General features: G+C 34.9%; 1 protein-coding gene across 4 annotated transcripts in view; it reads left to right on the forward strand.

Annotated features, from left to right (window-relative positions):
• Window positions 1-2694, forward strand: part of LOC148943538 (deoxyribodipyrimidine photo-lyase-like) — a 62491-nt gene extending 59797 nt beyond the window's left edge. For all 4 annotated transcript variants that reach the window (XM_089101357.1, XM_089101358.1, XM_089101361.1 and 1 more), the window contains exon 9: window positions 2447-2694. In XM_089101357.1, the coding sequence (XP_088957483.1) occupies window positions 2447-2616 (170 nt within the window). In that variant the 3' untranslated portion in view covers window positions 2617-2694. The remainder of the gene's footprint in view (window positions 1-2446) is intronic.
• Window positions 2695-21898: the final 19204 nt, after the last annotated feature.

A 21898-nucleotide genomic window follows, 5' to 3' on the forward strand; every position in this document is an offset into this window, starting at 1 on the left:
TTATGATCTTAACGATGGCCTAGTCTTGCCCAGAGCCTGCAGTTTATATTATTCCTTCAATTTTGGTCTACTGAATTTTTTTTTGCTAGTGAGGTTCCTTAATTTTTCCTTTACCTTATTTATCTTATCTTTTGTTCTTCTTTTTACATTTTATTTAACCTTGAATAATGCAAAATAATATTTGCAGTTTTGGACTCAGAAGCTTTCGTTACCAGTCTAAATACAAATGTGCAATATTTAATTTTTCTTTAAGAAAGTATTGACTATTTTATGAACTGAAAAGTTTCCTAATGTAATTTTAATTTCCACTTTTATGGTCGAGCTAAACTTTTGAAAGTGTCTGAACTCCCGTTTGTAACACTCTTTTTTAAGGTTAGGTTAATGAAGTCCAACTGAGGCCTGTTTTATATCTAAACCCTCTTTGTTCGATAATACTTGAATGTTGAAACAATACGGAAGGTGAAGTGCACTAAATGCCATTCCAAGATCTCCTATAGTCTGATGTATATGAATATATAGTCTAAACAGATTACTACGTGTTTTATACTGTTACATTGGTCGAATTGGAAGCAATTTTTGAACTTCTTAGACTTTGACTTACCCTATGATTTTTTTTTTTAATCTTTATGGTTGTACCACTTAGCCCTTCAACGCTAAAGTATATTCGTTGTTTAAAGCAAGTTTGGAGTTAGACATATCGTAACGTCTGCAAAATTCTTTTCTTTGCGACCTGTTAATTTTAAGCTCTGGTTTGTGTAAACATGTGTTTTTTGTTTTTTTTTTCTTTCTTCAGTGAATGTTTCGATGATGAACCTTCCGCGATATCATGCGTATATTGCCCAAAAATATATTGCAAAATTTTTTCGCCCAAAACAATTTTCAGTTGCGAAAAAATACCCAGCGCCTCGGCCATTCTGCTTTTAACATCTTCGCTGCATCCACCGGCTTAGAACTATCTAAATTTAAAAAATTTCCAACATCTCCATCAAGGATGCTTAAATCCTCATTACCATCTATATCTAGAGATTTTACTTCCCCAATTGATTTTGTTTTCTCTCATTGCCTTTGTTGTGCTCCTTAGGACGAAGTCCATCAAAATGATCCATATAAATGGGGATAGAACGCAACCCTGTTTAACTCCTGATTTAATACGGAACCAGCTACTGACCTCATTCCCTATCTTAGCCGCAGCAATGTTGTTCTCGTACATAGACTGTATTTACCTGGTATACCATACAAGGATAGGAATTTCGCTAAATCTCTTCTATCAGTTGAATCAATTGTGAATTCATGGATGTTTTTGGTGCATAGTTTATGTTAAGCGTAATTTTGATCGTATGTGATTCAGATATGTTTATTTACTAATTTTTATGCCAATATGTATTTTATACTGAAGAAATACTATGAAGACGACATCATGAGTGATAACTATTAAGTAAATAATATAAACATAGTTATCATAGAGAAACATCCGGGTGGGTCATGCCCAAACGAATAAACCGTACGTTACTCTTAATGCCTATAAAAAAAAAACCTTCCCTAGCAATTTTTCACCAACTTATTTTGGTGTCTGCCCCCCCCCCCCCCCTCCTGGAAAATTTTTAGCCTGCGCCTTTCATAGGTTTGGCTCTTTTTATTTGAGAATTTTTCCCAAAATGTTTAAAAATAAACTTATTCCTACAAAAAATATCCTGAATTATATTCCCTGTCACCCAGCCCCCACTGCTATTTTGGCATCTGCCCCCCCCCCCCTGGAAAATTTTCAGCCGGCGCCTTTCATAGGTTTGGCTCTTTATTTGAGAATTTTTCCCAAAATGTTTCAAAATAAACTTATTTCTACAAAAAATATCCTGAATTATATTCCCTGTCACCCAGCCACCACTGCTATATTGGCGTCTTCCCCCTCATCCACTCCAAAAAATTCCTTTTTTCAAATCCCTTACCCTTCACATTCCCTCAGAAGTTGCAACAAGTTTTCTTGTTTATTTTTGAATACTGACGTACTTCAAAGTTACTTGGTAAACTTTAATTTGCCAAAGATAAATTTATAACAAAAGCAGTCATTGTGGCAAAATAATATCGTAAGACGGTAAACGTATGATTTTTTCTGCGAAGCGTCATTTACCTTTGGTGAAAAGTGTCAAATTCACTGAAAAAGCAATTTTGAATGAAAGGCTTCAAGTGAGAAAAAGGGATGTAACGTGTTGGGATTATCTCGAAATATGCAGAACGACAAATCAGCTATTTGGAACATGATTGAATCAATTCGCCCAACTAGTAAAACGTTACACAGCGTCTTTCAAAGTATCGCTGCTAATTTAGGTAATTTATCCTGGCTCTTTTGTGTAGCAACATGCCATGACTACTGCTAGTTCATTGTCATAGCCTGTTTTGCGTGTCTGTGCCATAGCTGAATATAATCTAATATATTTGTGTCCTGTTTTAGGGTGTATGTGGAGTATATGTGGTATTCATGATCAAGGTTGGACTGAGAGACCAATATTTGGCAAAATTCGCTTTATGAATTATGCCGGCTGTAAGCGAAAGTTTGATATTAATGGATATGTGGCTCGTTTCGGTGGAAAGAAGATAAAATACACTGGATATGAAGAGTGATAATATATCAAGTTGTTTACTTTTTTTGTAAATATTAAAACAAACAAAAAATAACTTTTATTATAGTTGTTGGCGGTTGGAGAAAGTTGCATATCGCATAATACAGATAGTTAGAAATTTTTCCACTAGAATAATCCCTGGAAATTTCCTTGTTATAACGTACGATATGCTTAACATATGTTCAGACGAAAGATATATTCTGATTCTTTTATTGTCTTTTTCATCCAACATGTTTTTACTTTAAAAAAGACGCTGACGGGTCTCAGGGTCTATTTCTGATGTGTGGTTTTGGCGAAATTCTTAAAAGTGTTCTTATATCTGAAATGGTCCTGGGTAACTTATTGTTTTTTTTTTTTTACAGGAAACATTTTTTTGAGTAATATGATGTTCGTGTTGTTGAATCTCCCTTGTAACGCCCTAGTCCTTACGCTGCAACTCCCTAAGGGTTAGGTTAGATTTTGATGGGTTGTGTTAGGTTTTTAACTTCTGAGATTTATAACCTAATTTAACTTAACACAACCTAACCTAACTTTAACTTTTACTATTAAAGTTCGTATAATTCAAGTTCTTTTAATTTTCGAACTAATTACCCTCACTATAACATTATAATACATTATACAACAAAAAAGAAAATAATTAAAGAGGGTGCCTACAAAGTGAGCTATACTCGAAAACTGGCACCCTTAGAAGAAAAAATAAATAATATTATCAAATTAATGAAAAAATGAATAATAATAAACAATAAAACTATACATTATAAAAAAGAAAATTAGACACCGCATTCAACTCACAGCCCACATTCCAAATCAAATAATAACCAAAATAGAAATTAACACCTGAAACCATGACTTATTAATTAATAATTATCAATTAGATATAGTTTTAAATTATTTTTAGAAAGCGAAATAGAAGAATGTGCATCCACATAACTTTCATAAATGTTCCTATACTTTATTATTGAATTGTTTGGAGAAAATCTGGATCGATCAGTTTAAATTCTAGGGCAAGGCAATTTAGCTGAACGCCTTCTTATACTTTACTTATTCTGAACAAAAGAAATTAGCGAAAAATTAATAGAATCAAGAGCCAATGGTAATAATTCTTTAATTTGTTTAAGTCTAAAAAGGACACTATGGACTGGAAGGACAAGATCAACTGGCAATATGTTCAAAAACGTATATAGACTCTTAGTAGGGGATTTGTTAGGGACTGTCGAGGGGGAATGAAGGAGTGCTTTTAATGTACGAAGGGCTTTATTTTGAAGACGTTGAAGGAGCTTAATTCGAGATTTAAAAGTATTTAAATAAGCAATGAGACAATAATTAAAATAAGAATGAATTAAAGAATAATAAACTGACTTAAGGGCAGGGAAAGGGAGTTAAAATTTTAGATAGCGCAGTAACTCTACATTCCTTCCAAGCTGAATCCTTAGTCTATCAAGATGAAGCTTCCAAGATAAATTTTCATCAACTATAAGACCTAGGTACTTACAAGATTCCTTTCTAGTAGTGATAACTAGTTCTCCGTTAAAATGGACAGAATTTGAGAAAGCGACGGCAGGGCATGAGAAAGTCGAGAAAAGATGATAAAATGGGTCTTCAATGAATTTAAAACAGTGCGGTTGTCAGCAAACCACTGCAATAGCTTCATTAGACTATGACAGATGTTTTCTTTGACCGATGATTCATCTGTGATTCTGATGTTTTCATAAGACTGAAAAAGCTGATTCGCAAAGTTAATTGAATCCAAACAGAGAAAAAGGCATTTCGGACATTCTCCGGTGAATATCGACATTAACCAGATTTCGGACGTTCACAGTGCCCCAGCAGGGCTACGCAGCAGGCTTCTATGGATTCTCGTTATCGCTTGTCTTCTAACCGAGCACAATGTGAGCCTCTTCTTGGTGTCACGAGTTCACCAAAGACTCAATGCAATCACCCTGGGAAAAATACGAATTCTTCCTTAAAGTTGTGACCTATTTAGATCGCTTTAGGAACCAGAAATGTCAATTTTTTAGGGGCCATGTAGCCGATTTTGAGGCCGAGCCCGAAAATGGCTACGCGGCAGGCTTGTGTTTATTGATTCTCATTATTACTAATTTTCTAACCATAGATAATGTGAGCCTCTTCTTGCTCACGTCAAGCGATAGCAGGAAATCGAGGATCAGAACGTGTTAAAAATAAAGTGAAGAACAAAGAAATGTGCCGTTGGAAGACAAGGGACAGTGAAAATCAGAACGTTTCAAAAATGAAACTGAATAAGAAAAAAATATTATGTTAGAAGAACAACGCCATCACAGTCTTTGGCGACTAAAAATGTGGCGCAAAACCCAGTACAAACTTGCAAAGATGACATAAATTACTCAACTGTTGATTACAAGTCAGTGAGACTCTTCAACGTTATATATAATCCTTGGTGAGCTCTCCATTTCCCTGAGAAAAGAGTAGCAAACAAAGGTGATTCATTTGAAGGTTGCTACTTAAAACGGGAATCAATATATACAAGCCTGCCACATGCCGTGTGCCGGGGCCCGGCCTCAAAGTCGACTACATAGTTTGTTTTTTTTTTAAACTGGCATATTGGCATATCTGGCCACAAAAACGGTCTAAAAAGGTCACAACTTTAAGGGAGAATAAAAAAAAAATGGAATTGAGCTAGATTAACAAAAAATCAAATATTAATAATAGATAAAATTGGATCGATAACTACCTAACCATAAATCTTAAGGGGATGCGGGAAGAATTTGACCAGGTGTAAATTTTTCATGGAGGGAATTTTCCGTGGGGAGGGATTTTCCGGGGGAAATTTTGCACGAAAATAAAGCTGGATTTCCGGGCATGATTCCAAAACTTAGACTTCAGAAATTAAATAAAAAAACATGTTCTTTCAACTGGAAGTAAGGAACAACCTTAAAACTCAAAACAAGCAGAAATTATTCCGTATATGAGGGGGACTGCTCCTGCCTCAACCGTAGTTCTTTACTCTAAAGATTGAGTTTTTTGCCCAATTCTTCAAGAACAACTCCTACAATACAAAGGCCGTTTAATTGGAATACGAAGCTTTTTTGAATGAGATACGAGCAAGGGTTGAGGAAGGGGTAGTCCTCCTCTTATGTGGAATAATTTATGTTCGTGTTAATGTTGTTCGTTACTTTCAGTTGAAGAAGCTAGTCTTTTTATATAATACCAAATCAAGAAACGTTATAAAAAAAAATGTCTTTTAATATTTTTTTCAGGATTTTTATCGTCAAAATTCTTGCCTCGACCAGTTTTTTCCTTGTATCATATTAAATAAAAAAAATAAGTTTTTTCAAATGAAAATAAGGAGCAACGTTGAAACTTGAAACGACCAGAAATTGTTCTGTTTATGAGGGGACCCCCTTCCTCAACCCTCGCTGTTTAGACCAAGGTCTTAATTTTCTTAAAAATACTTCTTATTCAGATTTGACCACCCTTATATTTTTAATGTTGCTCCTTACTTTCAGTTGAAAAAGTATGTTTTTTTATTTAATTTATGGCCGTTTTTCGAATCATTCAAGAAATTCTGTTCCCTCTCTCCCTCCCCCTTGCAAAATTTTCCATGAAAAATTCCACCTGGAAATTTTACTCTCCACAAAAAATTCTCCTCATTCAACCCCCCCCCCTCGGAGAAAATTCCTCAACTGAAAAATTCTAATATTTCCAATAATAAATACTACATAATAATAATCTATGTGTACCCTCTATATACAAAAATGCACGCTAGAGGAGTAAAATATAAAAAGAAAAAACAAAGACAAGAACTAAACAAGATTTCAAAATATTATAGGTTTCACAGGTTTATTATAGATTTCAATCAAAGACAGAGACTAAGCTGTGGGTTCCTTAATCCAACATGGTGGACAGAATTCCATGCTCGTACCATGAGTGGCTAAACACTCTTTACACCACCACTCTGAATTAATTCCTTCATTAGCTTCAATACCAGACTTCTTTGGCGCTGCCGAAACACCGGGTACCAGTTTAGGGTCTTCAAAGCTTGGAAATTCATCAAACTTGATCTTGGCAGAGACTGAAGTTTTAATTCGACCATCATTCAAGCTTCCAGCCTCGTTGTATTTGAAATCACTGTAATCCTTACTTTTTTCTGGGACTGCAGCTGAGGAATTCAGTGGAGGTCCAATACTTCTGGTCAGCGTAGAAAATCCTTCAAAGGGTACCAAAGAACTTGAAGATAGATCTGAAATTGACGTTAGTTTCTCAAGCGTGTTTAAATCAGTGAGAGGGGATAAAGACTCGAGGGCTTTATATATTCGTCTCGTCATTGCAGTCATGGGTCGTGGTTTATCAGCCGGTTTCACCCGGCTCTTCACAGATATGACTTTTCTCTTAAAGGGCCAAGTCTTTTCGTGGCGGTGGACCAAAGCTCCACCGTACATAGTATTACCAGGACAAAGTGGAGACCGGAACATTTCACTTCTTGACAATAGCAAATATGGAGAAGGTGCCTCAGGAACCTTTCCGTGAGATGCAGGTGACCCTAAACTTAGGCGAGCCGTTTTGGCACTGAGATTCCAGTTGATGCCAGAATCTGAATCCTCTGTTAAACCACTGGGACTTCTGCTTACATTTGCACTGCTTTCAGCAGATTCACTCTGATCTAATCTTCTTTTTTGATTTAAATTTAATGTTTTGAAAGAAGATTTACGCTTGGATGGGTTTGTAGACTGAAATGATAAATTTAAAGGCACTGCCAAAGTAGATATCTGAGAGTTTTGTAAATCACTTTTCACAAATAGTGAGGATGGATTACTTGCTAATGTACTCATATTTCCAACTTCGGTTTCACTGTCTTCTCCTTGATCACCAGGGAGCATTGTAGTTGATGGTGATGTTTGAAAAGCATCTTGGTCTTCTGTTCTGTGTTTAACACTGGTTGAGTATTCATTTTTTCCAATTGAAACTTTTCCTGGTGATAATTGTTCTTTTAGCCAAGATGGAACTGCACTGAAAACTTTAGATAATTTATTGAAAATTCCATCATTATTTTGAATACTGGTAAACCTTTCATCATTTAATAAGGTGGAAATACAGTCAGCCGTGACTGGTACTGACGGGCTCGAATTTTCAAAGCTCAAGTTACGAGTTTTACTTTTTTTTGGATTCAAAGCCTTTTTACCTGGGTCACTTAGTTCTTCAAAAGACCTTTTTCTTGACGGTCCAAGTTTCGAAATATTTGCACCAGTCAGATTCTGAAAAACTCCAGGTGTAGCATTTGTCCATAATAAGCCCTTCTTTAAGGTGATATCATTTTCAGCTTCTGAAGTAACTACTTTGTTTGTTGAAGTAACAGCTTCTTCCTTTATTCGCATAATAAGGGAAAGCATTGATTCCTCTTGAGGCAGACTCAGTTTTTTTGACATGTTCAAGGTAACACTGTTCATAATCAAATAAAACTGACGCATTTGCAGTTTTTTTTTATTAACGGGATGAGGTCATTGTATACTGACGTCATTATAACTAGTGTCACTGCATAGTTTTTACTTTTAACGTCATTAATTAAAACAAAAATTTGCACAAAATAAGTTTTTCAAAAACAGTAAAGAACTCCATTAAACCCAAAATGAACATAAATTGAATCAAATAATCTACCAAGCATACAACTACACAAATCAGTATCAATAAGTAAATTAAACCCAAAACTAAAAAATTACAATAAGTCAAACTCAAAACGAGCAAAAATTAATCTGAGTAGCGTTCTAAACCCTATGCTTTCTAAAAGCCAGAATATAATTTGTACTTTACTGAAAAAAAAAAATTCTTTTAAATTTTTTAACTTTTATAACATTAAGAAATCAAAAATTAATTTAGATTTTAAGGAATAAATATCAGCATATGTATATTAAACTGATAATGCACCTTTTTTTTTTTAGTAAATGCGTTTGAATTTATTGAGCTACGTTCAACAAAATGGCTATCTCAAAATTTTGATTGGATGTGTTTGGGGAATTGGTGGGCTTGGAAGGGTCGTTAGTTGCCTTCCAATCACTTTTGACTATTAAAAAGGGCCCTAGCCATTTAAATTTCCAATTGAATGAGCCCTTTTTGAAGTTTCTACGACAACGCTTTCTATAAAAACCTTATAGGCCCCTAGGGCATAACTTACAACCTTTGCCCTGAGGGCTGTGGGGGGTTGTCATCCTCAAAGACCTAATTTCCAGATATTTTCAACTACTTTAAAAAAAATTGCTATCTCAAAATTTTGATTGGATGTGTTTGGGGAAACGGTGGGCGTGAGAGGAGGTTAGTTACCCTCCAATCACTTTCGACTATTAAAAAGGGCACTAGCCCTCTCAATTTCCAATGGAATGAGCCACTTTTGAAGTTTCTACGACAACGCTATCGATAAAAATCTTATATGCCCCCAGGGCATAACTTACAACCTTTGCCCTGGGGACTCTGGGGGGGGGGGTTGTCATCCTGAAATACATAATTTCCAGAGCTTTCAACTACGTTGAAGAAAATGGCTATCTCTAAACTTTGATTGAATATGTTTGGCAAAATAGTGGGCGTGCGAGGGCGGTTAGTTGCTCTCCATTCACTTTCGACTATTAAAAAGTGCACTAGTCATTTCAATTTCCAATCAAATGAGCCCTTTTTTGAAGTTTCTACAACAAAAATTTCTATAAAAACCTTATATGCCCTCAGGGCAGATCTTACAACCCTTGCCCTGAGGGCTCTGAGGGGGTTATCATCCTCAAAGACCTGATTTCCAGAACGTTCAACTACGTTGAACAAAATGGATATCTCAAAATTTGGATTGCATGTGTTTGGGGAAATGGTGGGCGGGAGAGGGGGGTTAGTTGCCCTCCAATCACTTTCGACTATTAAAAAGGGCACTAGCCCTTTGAACTTCCAATCAAATAAGCCCTTTTTGAAGTTTTTACAACACCGCTTTCTATAAAAAACCTTATGTGCCTCCAGGGCATAACTGACAACCCTTGCCCAGAGGGCTCTGGGGGGTCGTCATCCTCAAAGACATAATTTCCTCAAAATTTTGATTGTACGTGTTTGGGGAAATGGTGGGCGTGAGAGGGGGTTGGTTGCCCTCCAATCATTTTCAACTATTAAAAAGGGCACTAGCCATTTCAGTTTCCAATCGAATGAGCCCTTTTTGAAGTTTCTACGACAACGCTTTCTATAACAACCTTATATCTCCCCAGGGCACAGCTTACAACCCTTGACCTGAGGGATGTGGGGGAGGGGTTGGTTGTCATCGTTAAAGACCTAATTTCCAAAAAATTCAACTACGTTGAACAAAATGGCTATAGAAAATTTTTTATTGGATGTGTTTGGGGAAAAAGTGGGCATAAAAGGGTGGTTAGTTGCCCTCCAATCACTTTCGACTATTAAATAGGGCACTAGTCCTTTGAATTTCCAATTGAATGAGGCCTTTTTCAAGTTTCTACGACAAACCTTTCAATAAAAACCTTATATGCTCTCAGGGCATAACTTATAACCCTTGCCTTGATGGCTGTCGGAGGAGTGTCCTGCTCAAAGATATGATTTCCAGAACTTTCATCTGCGTTTAACAAAATGTGTTTGGGGGAATGGTGGGCGTGAGAGGGAGGTTAATTCCGATTTAATCGATCTAGACTATGACAAAGGGCACTAGCCCTTTGGATTTCAAATTGAATGAACCCTTCTTGAAGTTTCTACGACAAAACTTACAGTAAAAAGCTTATGTCCCCCCAGGGCATAACTTACAACCCTTGCCCTGAGGACTGTGGGGGGGGGGAGTGTCCTCCTCAAGAACATAGTTTCTATCTGGAAATCAACTATGTTGAACAAAATGGCTATCTAAAAATTTTGATTGGATGTGTTTGGGGAAATGGTGGATGTGGAAGGGATGTTAGTTGCCTACCAATCACTTTCGACTATTAAAAAGGGCACTAACCATTCCAATTTCCAATCGAAAGAGCCCTTTTCGAAGTTTCAACGACAAGTCGTTTGATACAAAATGCACTGGTCTAAAGGAAAATAATAATAATAATAATAATAATACATTGTGCCGATATTGTTCTTTACTTAGGCATCGCTATTGCGCTGCCTATGATATATGGTTGTAAGCTCCGATTATGTCGTCATAATTCAACTTGTATACGAAGACGGGTGTTTTTTTTTTTTTTAAATAGATTTTATTTTAAACATATGTTGCGTTTATTACAAAAACACGTGGATACAGTAATTTCTTTTAAAATCACCTCTTAGTAACTCTTTATGATATACCAGTGCCCAGCTAACAGTGAAGAAGGAAAGAACAAACTAGAGTCCGCTCTTTACTACATTTAAAATAAATTATTTTATAAAAGTTAGAATTGTTAAGAAGGTAGAATTATTGCTAAAACACTATTAAAATTTTTGTATTTATATAATAAAAAAGTTGATTCTAATAATGTAAAAAGATAATAATGGAGAGATAAATTGATATTCTAACGAAACCCTAATAGTTTAGCTAGGAAAATTTATGAGATGAAGAGATTAACGTAGGAAAGGGTTTCCTAGAAATTTGAAATGCGTTAGCGCAGAGATGCCAAACAAAAGGAACACGCTGAAATTACGTTTATGGATTATTTGGGCGAAACCGTTTTATCCATTTTATGGGATTATTTGGGCGAAACAGTTAGAGACATTTTAAAAGGTGATTTAAAGGATGATTTTAGAAGAGAATTTGAGGGTAAAACTCTGTGGTCGTTATAATACACAAGTTTCATTTGAACAGTGTTGTGAGGTCCTCTACCACAACCCAAAGGGTTCCGATCCCCCTACCCCAATCCAAAGGGTTCCAATCCCTCTACCCCAACCCCGAAGGCACCCCCGGTACCCAAACGTCCCCCACGCTCCCAAACGGTCCCGATCCCCCTACCCCAACCCCAAAAGGTTCTAATCCCCCCACCACAACCCCGAAGGAATCCACCGGTCCTCAAAGGTCCACTGGGCTCCCAAAGGGCCACCCGGCCCTCAAGGGTCCCCCAGACCCACCGGGCCCCAAAGAGCCCCTCCACCCCCCCCCCTTAGGTCCCCAAAGGGCCCCCCTCCCTCTCCCTTCATCTCCCCCCCTCCTTCACAAAACCCTCCCAATCCCCTCCCCCTCCTACCCATCCAATCCCCCTCCTCCCCCTCTTCCCCCTCCCCTCCTCCCCTCCCCTTCCCCATTTTTTAATATTTTTTTGTGCATTGAGACACAGAACGACCCTTGCCCCCCCGCCCCCCCCCCCCCAAAAAAAAAGATCCCCCGACACCCCAAAGGCCTGATTTTTCAAAGTTCATTTTGAAATTCATTCATTGAAAAGCAAGAGTTGAACTATTTAAGTGACGTATGGTTATGTTTTAACTTGTCACAGTTAAATTTTATTAATTCTTAATTGTAAATTTTGTATTTATTTAGAATTAAATCCATAGTATTTCGATATCATTATTTAGTTGTTTTTTTTTACCTTGTCACAGTTACATTTTCTTGATTTTTCAAAGTTCATTTGAATTTCTTTCGTTGAACCTACGTACGCGCGCGTACGTAGGCTAACCTAACCTAACTTAACCGTAACCTAACTTAATCTAGCCTAACCTAAGCTAATTTAATCTGTAGTGTTTGGTTGTGGTTTACCTTGTCACAGTTACATTTTCTTGATTTTTCAAAATTCATTTTGAATTTCTATCGTTGAAATGCAAGAGTTGGAATATTTCAGTAGTGTTTGGTTGTGGTTTACCATGTCACAGTTACATTTTCTTGATTTTTCAAAGTTTATTTTGAATTTCTTTCGTTGAAATGCAAGAGTTGGAATATTCCAATAGTGTTTGGTTGTGGTTTACCTTGTCACCGTTACATTTTCCTGATTTTTCAAAGTTTATTTTGAATTTCTTTCACTGAAATGCAAGAGTTGGAATATTTCAGTTTTGTATTGTCATTGGAGACTTATTAAAATTTATATTCTCAGGATTTTCCATAGTTTATTTTGAATTTCTGTAATTTTAAAGTTAGAATTGGTATGTTTAAGAAGTAGATTGTTGTGGTTTCCAGTGTCAATGAAACATATAATTGTAACATCATAGCACATTTTGAAGTTCTTTCGTTGAGGTGGGATTGTTTTAATATTTAAGTAGTGTTTGGTTATGGTTTACCTTTTAACTGTTAAAGTTTATTTATTTTTACATTTTCGTTTTGATTTTATTTATTTGAAATTCAAGAGTTGGAATATTTAAGCAGTGTTTGGTTATGGTATACCTTGTCACAGCTACATTTTCTTGATTTATAAATGCTCAATTTGAATTTAATTCTTTCAAATGCAAGAGTTGGAATATTTCAGTAGTGTTTGGTTGTGGTTTACCTTGTCACAGTTACATTTTCTTAAACCATGTCAGAGATACATTTTCATTATTTTTCTAAGTTCATTTTGACTTTCTTTCGGACAAATGAAAGAGTTGGAATATTTAATTAGTGTTTGTTTTTGGTTTACATTGTCAAAGTTAAATTTTCTTAAACAATGTCACAGTTACATTTTATTGATTTCTCAAAGTTCATTTTGAATTTCTATCGTTGAAATGAAAGAGTTGGAATATTTCAGTAGTGTTTGGTTGTGGTTTACCTTGTCACAGCTACATTTTCCTGATTTTTCAAAGTTTATTTTAAATTTCTTTCATTGAAATGCAAGAGTTGGAATATTTCAGTAGTGCTTGGTTATGGTTTACCTTGTCACAGTTACATTTTCTTGATTTTTCAAAGTTCATTTTGAATTTCTATCGTTGAATTGAAAGAGTTGGAATATTTCAGTAGTGTTTAGTTGTGGTTTACCTTGTAAAATTTAAAATTTCTTTTTTTTTCAAAGTTAATTTTGAATTTATTTCGGTGAAATGAAAGAGTTGGAATATTTTAGTAGTGTTTGGCTGTGGTTTACCTTGTCACATTTACATTTTATTGATTTTCCAAAGTTCATTTTGAATTTCTTTAATTGAAATGCAAAAGTTGGAATATTTCAGTAGTGTTTGCTTGTGGTTTACCTTGTCACAGTTACATTTTCTTGATTTTTTCAAAGTTCATTTGAATTTCTTTCATTGAAATGCAAGAGTTGGAATATTTAAGTAGTGTTTGGTTATCTTTTAAATTGTCAAAGTTATATTTTCTTGATTTTTCAAAGGTCATTTTGAATTTCTTTATTTGAAATGTAAGAGTTGGACAATTTCATAAGTGTTTGGTTGTGGTTTACCTTTTCACAGTTAAATTTTATTGATTTTTCAAAGTTCATTTTGAATTTCTTTCGTTGAAATGCAAGAGTTGGAATATTTCAGTAGTGTTTGGTCGTGGTTTACCTTGTCACAGTTACATTTTATTGATTTTTCAAAGTTCATTTTGAATTTCTTTCGTTGAAATGCAAGAGTTGGACTATTTCAGTAGTGTTTGGTTGTGGTTTACCTTGTCACAGTTACATTTTCTTGATTTTTCAAAGCTCATTTTGAATTTAATTCGTTGAAAAGCAAGAGTTGGAGTATTTCAGTAGTGTTTGCTTATGGTTTACCTTGTCACAGTTAAATTTTCTTGATTTTTCAACTTTCATTTGAATTTATTTAATTTAAAATCAAGAGTTTGAATATTTAAGAATTGTTTTGTTGTGGTTTACATTGTAAAAGTTAAATTTTATTGATTTTTCTAATTTAATTTTTATTTTATTTATCTTAAATTAAAGTGATTTACTAACTAATTATTTTTTTTGTGTGTAGTTACTATTCACTTTAACATATTATTGTATTTTAAAAGTTAATTCTGATTGCCGTTCTTTTTAATTCATGTTTTTGATTATTTCACTACTTTTTGGTTGTAGTTTACCTTGTCACAGTTACATTTCCTTGATTTTTTACAGTTCATTTGATTATCATTAGTTAACTATCACGAGTTGGAATCTGTAACTCGTGGTCGGTTGTGGTTTAACTTGTAACAGTTACATTTTATTGATTTTTCAATGTTAATTTTGAATTTCTTTCTTTGAAATGAAAGAGTTGGAATATTTCAATAGTGTTAGGTTGTGGTTTACCCTGTCACAGTTACATTATCTCTATTTTTAAAATTACAGTTTTAATTTAATTACTTGAAATGCAAGAGTTGGAATATTTATGGAGTGTTTTGTTGTGGTTTACCTTGTCACAGTTACATTTTATTGATTTTTCAAAGTTCATTTTGAATTTCATTCGTTGAAATGCAAGAGTTGGAATATTTCAGTAGTGTTTGTTTGTGGTTTACCTTGTCACAGTTAAATTTTCATGATTTTTCAAAGTTCATTTTGAAGTTCTTTCGTTGAAATGCAAGAGTTGGAATATTTCAGTAGTGTTTGGTTGTGGTTCACCGTGTCACAGGTACATTTTCTTGATTTTTCAAAGTTCATTTTGAATTTTTTTTTTTGAAATGCTAGAGTTGGAATATTTCACTAGTGTTTTGTAGTGGTTTACCTTGTCACAGTTACATTTTCTTGATTTTTCAAAGATCATTTTTAATTTATTTGTTGGAAATGAACTAGTTTTAAGTTTGGTTGTGGTTTAACTGGTCACAGTTACATTTTCTTGATTTTTAAAAGTTTATTTTGAATTTCTTTCGTTGAAATGCAAGAGTTGGAATATTTCACTATTGTTTGGTTGTGGTTTAACTTGTCAAATTTACATTTTCTTGATTTTTCAAAGTTCATTTTGAATTTCTTTCGTTGAAATGCAAGAGTTGGAATATTTCAGTAGTGTTTGGTTGTGGTTTACCTTGTCACAGTTACATTTTCATTATTTTTCAAAGTTCATTTTGAAAATCTTTCGTTGAAAAGCAAGATTTGTAATATTTCAGTTGTGTTTGGTGGTTATACATTGTCGAAGTTACATTTTCTTTATTTTTCAAATATAATTTGAATTTCTTTCGTTTAAATTCTAGAGATGGAATACTTCATTAGTGTCTGGTTCTGATTTACCTTGTAACAAATACATTGTGTTGTTTTTTCAAATTACATTTCGAATTTCTTTCGTTGAAATTCAAGAGTTGGAATATTTGAGAAGAGTTTGGTTGTGGTTTACCTTGTCACAGTTACAGTTTCGTGATTTTTCAATCTTCATTTTGAATTTTTGTCGTTGAAATGCAATAGTTGCAATATTTCAGCAGTGTTTGGTAGTAGTTTACCTAGACACATTTACATTAACTTGATTTTTAAAAGTTCATTTTTAATTTATTTAGATGAAATGCAATAGTTTGAATATTTCGGTAGTGTTTAGTTGTGGTTTACCTTGTCACAGTTACATTTTCATGATTTTTCAAAGCTCATATATAATTTATTTCATTGAAAAGAAATAGTTTTACTATTTAAGTATTGTTTGCATATGTTTTACATTGTAAAAGGTACAGTTTAATGATTTTTCAAAGTTCAATTTAATTTATTTAGTTGAAATGCAAGAGTTGGAATCTTTCAGTAATGTTTGGTTTTGGTTTACCTTGTCACAGTTACATTTTCTTGATTTTTCAAAGTTCATTTTGAATTTCTTTCGTTGAAATGCAAGAGTTGGAATATTTCAGTAGTGTTTGGTTATGGTTTACCTTATCACAGTTACATTTTATTGATTTTTCAAATTCATTTTGAATTTATTTCCTTGAAATGCAAAGTTGGAATATTTCAGTAGGGTTTGGTTGTTGTTTACCATGTCAAAGTTACATTTTATTGATTTTTCAAACTTCATTTTTTATTTCTCTCGTTAACATGCAAGAGATGGAATATTTAAGTAGTTGTTGATTATTGTTTAACTTTGTAAAAGTTACATTTTATTGATTTTTCAAAGTTCATTTTGAATTTATTTCTTTGAAATGTAAGAGTTAGAATATTTCACTAGTGTGTGGTTATGGTTTACCTTGTCTCATTTACACATATGTATACACATGTACACACATGTGCTTATCATGAGTGCGCATGGTAAGTTAACCTAACCTTTTCAGGTGAGTATGGTTAGGTTAGACTAGATTAAGTTAGGTTAGATTAGGTTAGGTTAGCCTACATACGCATCACTTAGGTTAGCTTAGGTTAGGTGAGAGACTTGCGAAAAGTTTGGTGTATGATTAGGTTAGGTTAGGTTAGGTTAGATTAAGTTAGGTTAAGTTAAGTTAGGTTAGGCTAGGTTAGCCTACGTACGCGCGCGTACGTCGGTTCAACAAAAGAAATTCAAATGAACTTTGAAAAATCAAGAGAATTCAAATTTGACAAGTTAATCCACAAGAAAAAAATACTTAAATAGTAAAAATCGAGCATTTCAATGAAAGAAATTCAAATGAAAATTGAAAAATCAATAAAATGTTACTTTGACAAGGTAAAACCACAACCAAACACTACTGAAATATTCCAACTCTTGCATTTCAATGAAAGAAATTCAAAATGAACTTTGAAAAATCAGGCTTTTGGAGTGTCGGGGGATCTTTTTTTGGGGGGGGGGAGGGGCCGGGGGAAGGGTCGTTCTGTGTCTCAATGCACAAAAAAATATTAAAAAATGGGGAAGGGGAGGGGGAGGAGAGGGGAGTGGATGGGTAGGAGGGGAGGGGGGAGGGGATGTGAAGGAGGGGGGATGAAGGGAGAGGGAGGGGGGCGCTTTGGGGACCTAAGGGGGGAGTGGAGGGGCTCTTTGGGGCCCGGTGGGTCTGGGGGACCCTTGAGGGCCGGGTGGCCCCTTGGGAGCCCAGTGGACCTTTGAGGACCGGTGGATTCCTTCGGGGTTGGGGTGGGGGGATTAGAACCCTTTGGGGTTGGGGGATCGGGACCCTTTGGGAGCTTGGGGGACCTTTGGGGACCGTGGCTTCCTTCGGGGTTGGGGTAGAGGGATTGGAACTCTTTGGATCGGGGTAGGGGGATCGGAACCCTTTGGGATGTGGTAGAGGACCTCACAACACTGTTCAAATGGAACTTGTGTATTATAACGACCACAGAGTTTTACCCTCAAATTCTCTTCTAAAATCATCCTTTAAATCACCTTTTAAAATGTCTCTAACTGTTTCGCCCAAATAATCCCATAAAATGGATAAAACGGTTTCGCCCAAATAATCCCTAAACGTAATTTCAGCGTGTTCCTTTTGTTTGGCATCTCTGCGCTAACGCATTTCAAATTTCTAGGAAACCCTTTCCTACGTTAATCTCTACATCTCATAAATTTTCCTAGCTAAACTATTAGGGTTTCGATAGAATATCAATTTATCTCTCCGACTTAAAGCTCCGTGAAACCGTATTTAAAAATAGAATTTCTATTTCTTTAGACTCCCGCATAATTCCAAGATAACAAGTGATGTCATTTATAATTCCTGACACTAAAGATCAATGAAGCCCTATTTAAAAATATAATATTAATTTTTCTCTCTGACCTAATGAACGTTTATCCCACAGACCTAAGATTAAAGAAGCCTTAATGTTTCTTAATTCCCCCTTCGTGAATCAATAATTCCCCCATCGATTATGTAAATCAAGTTCTCAGGCCAGGCTAGCCAAACAATCTCATAACATTCGCATCAAGCATGTCCATTCTCACTGACAACGAACAGACATAAAACAGGAACATAAATTCCTGTTTTTTCAAGTGAGAAAATTCCTGTTTTTTCATTCTTAGTGAGAAAACCATAAAAACATACATAAATGTGACAAAGATTCTGTTTTTCAAATCCTCACTGACAAAAACCATATAACATCCATAATTTGATGTTGACATCCGCGAAAAACATCAAATAAATCGAACAACACACATAACCATCCAAGAAAACAACCATAAATGTACATAAAAATGTGAGAAAGTTCCTGTTTTTCAAATTCTCACTCACAAAAACCATAAAACATCCATAATTTGATGTTGACATCTAAGAAAAACAACAAATAAATCGAACAACACACATAACCATCCATGAAAACAACCTTAAATGTGAGAAAATTCATGTTTTTCCATTTGACAAAATTCCTATTTTTTCATTCTCACTGAGAAAACCATATAACAAACATGAATTGCTGTTGACATCCATAAATATGACAAAGTTCCTGTTTTTCAAATTCTCACTGACAAAAACCATTAAACATCCATGAAAAACATCAAATAAATCGACCAACACGCATAACCATCCAAGAAAACATACATTAATGTGACAAAATTCCTGTTTTTCAAATTCTCACTGACAAAACCATAAACCACGTGGTTCTCGTGCTCATATATGGTGTTAAAAAAAGTTGTAGGTGGCAGCAGGGGTGAGGGGTCGGGCTGGTACCCCCTCCTCTACTTTTATGCTTCAATAGCAAAATATTTTTTTTCGTTTTAAGCTTAATTTATATATTCAATTTAAGCATTTCCCGCTTTAAGATTTGTTTATTCATTTATATCACTACTTGTTGAATTTTTTGCTATGATTGTTTATTTTATTTCCTGTTTGTTTTGGGTTTCATTTAGTCTTTAATAGTAATTTCTTTCGTTTTGAGTTTGAATTTTAACAGGTATTTGTATCCGATGATCTTAAGTTTAAAATGGCCTTTACTTTTCTTTGAAAAACTTTTTTTTTCCGAGAATTTTTGTAAATTAATTTTTGTTCGTTTTTGATTGCCAAAAGTTTCAAATTTTTAAAAATTCCTTATTTCAAAATCAAGCTTTTTTTCAACATCAAATATTCATCAAAGTATCAAAACTGGTATCAGAATAACAATATCAACGTAAAAAATATAATACAGTAGAAAAAGAATCAAAGTAAACAAGGTATCAAAGTAACAATAAGCAACTTGCATAACTTTCAGCCCTTGCAACGTAAATCGAAGTTGGAACTTTAATCACTAAATCCAATTACTGGAAGTATACAAAGTGTCAAAGTAACAATAAGCATGTTCCGTAACTCAAAGTCATTTCCCCGCTGTCGGGGGCGGGGGGTTCAACCCCGGAAGCATAGTTTTTAGGCCTTAACTTAAATAAGTTACAGTCATTGCCCCAGGGCTATGGAGGATTTCTCAACCCCTAAGTTATAGTAATTTGAATTTTGGACTATTTTGAACAAAATGGCTATTTCACAATTTTGATAAGATGCATTTGAGGAAAAAAGGCACAAGGGGGGGGGGTTTAATTCTAAGGGGTGGGCGGAGCTTGCTGTGCAAAACCTTCCCGTGGTGACCCTGTTTTCACTAATCTTAGGGAATAACTAAAAAAAAACACATAAAACATCGAAACCTTATTGTCCTTATGACCTTTAGTTTTCTATTGTTTAAAACTTAGTAACAGAAACAAATTAATTTGAAAAACTTAAATAATTTTTCATAAGAGATAGCCACTCACAAGCAGTAGGCTATATAGAGTTACCCTCCATTTGCGCTGCAAATGTGATGGCAATAGGGGGTCGGATTTAATGCTAGGGAGTATGTCATTTGAGTCCCCTCCAAAATTTATACGACCACCTCTTCCATAAAAACCTTATATGCCCCGCTGCATAAGCAACAGCCCTTCCCGTGGGCTCTAGGGGGGGGGTATGTTGACCCTTAATTTTTCGTTATCTGATCTTTGGACTAACTTGGACTACTTTTGTTTGGATGCTTTTGGGAAAAAAAGGGTGTGTTTGGGGGGGGGAGTGGGGGATAGATGCCCTCCGATACCATTTGACTCATAAAAAGTTAACTAGAACTTTCAATTTCAAATCAAATAAGCCACTTCTGAAGTTTGTATGACGTCTTCTTACATAAGAACCTTATATGTCCCGGGGCATAACTTAAAACGATTGCCCCCGGGCTCTTGGGGTTTGTGTCAACCTCGGAGTGTTTATTATCTGATTTTTGAACTACTTGTAACAAAATGGCTATCTCAAAATTTTTCTCGGATGGGTTTGGGGGGGGGGGAAATGGCATGGGGGGGGGGACTAATTGTCCTTCGATCTCTTTTGACTCTTTAAAAGTGAACTAGAACTTTTAATTTTCAATAAAATGAGTGCCCTCTCTGAATTTTATACGAGTATCTTTTCTATAAGAACTATAAATGAGCCCAGGGCATAACTTACAACGCCTGTCCACGGGCCCTGGGGGGTTGTATCGTCCCGGAGTTTAAATATCTATTCTAAACAAAAAAGTCATCTCCAAATTTTTATCAGATGGGTTTGGGAGACATTAGGGGGTCGGGTTTAATGCAAAGGGGTGGGTAGGACTGGCAGTGCACAAGCTTCCAGTGTTTTACAGGGCCCTGTTTTCACTTATCTTAGTGCACAACTAAAAAAAATATAAAACATCGAAACCTTATTGCCTTTATGACCTTTAGTTTTCTATTATCTCAAACTAGTAACAGAAAAAATTTAATTTAAAAAACTAAAATAACTCTGTACAAGAGATAACCGTTCAAAAGCAGTATATAGAGCTCTGAAGCAATAGGGTCGGGTTTAAGACTAGCGGATGGGCGGGGCTGGCTGTGCACAACCTTCCCGTGGTGGCTTTGTTTTCACTAATTCTAGTGCACAACAAAGAAAACTATACAACATCGAAATCTTATTGCCTTTATGACGTTTAGTTACGAGCCTGAAGTAATAGCCCATCGCCCTATGTTCAGTTTTGCCAAATTTTGAAGAAAATACCCTTCGCCGATAACCCAATGTTTCAAATTTATTACAGTCTTGCCAAATTTTTTCTCCTATAACTTAAAGAACTATTAAAAATGCTTTAACACAATTACTTCAGAGCAGAGGAGATTCTAAGGGGTCAGCTATTACTTCAGAGCAGAGGAGATTCTTAGGGGTATTACTTCAGGCTGGTTTATAACCAGCCTTAAGTAATAGCCCATCGCCCTATGTTCAGATCAGGCGTTCAGTAAAGCGTTTTTAGTGATCAAAAGTATTTAAATTGATCTAAAGCATTTATAAATGATCTAAAGTGTTTATAGGTGATTTAAAGCGCTAATAAGTAATCTTCAGCGTTTTTAATTGATCTAAAACATTTATGAGTGAATACCTTCTAAATCGTCTTCTAGAGAAGTTATAAGTTATCCAAAACGTTTTTAAAAGATCAAAAGCTTTTATAAATGATATAAAAAGTTTATGAGTGGTCTAAATAATTTACAAATGATCTAAAGCATACATAAGTGATCAAAAGCGTGTACTTTTAAAAGATCAAAAGCTTTTATAAATGATCTAAAGAGTTTAAAAGTGGCCTAAAGCGTTTACAAATGATCTAAGGTATTTATAAGTGATCAAAAGCGTTTATATATCAAGTTAAGTAAAGAATTTTAGATCTTAATCTTTCTCATCACTTAGATCACTTAAA

The sequence above is a fragment of the Artemia sp. Qi Xiang Cuo genome, chromosome 15 (assembly GCF_049724085.1).
Source record: "Artemia sp. Qi Xiang Cuo chromosome 15, ASM4972408v1, whole genome shotgun sequence".
Taxonomy (NCBI): Eukaryota; Metazoa; Arthropoda; class Branchiopoda; order Anostraca; family Artemiidae; genus Artemia; species Artemia sp. Qi Xiang Cuo.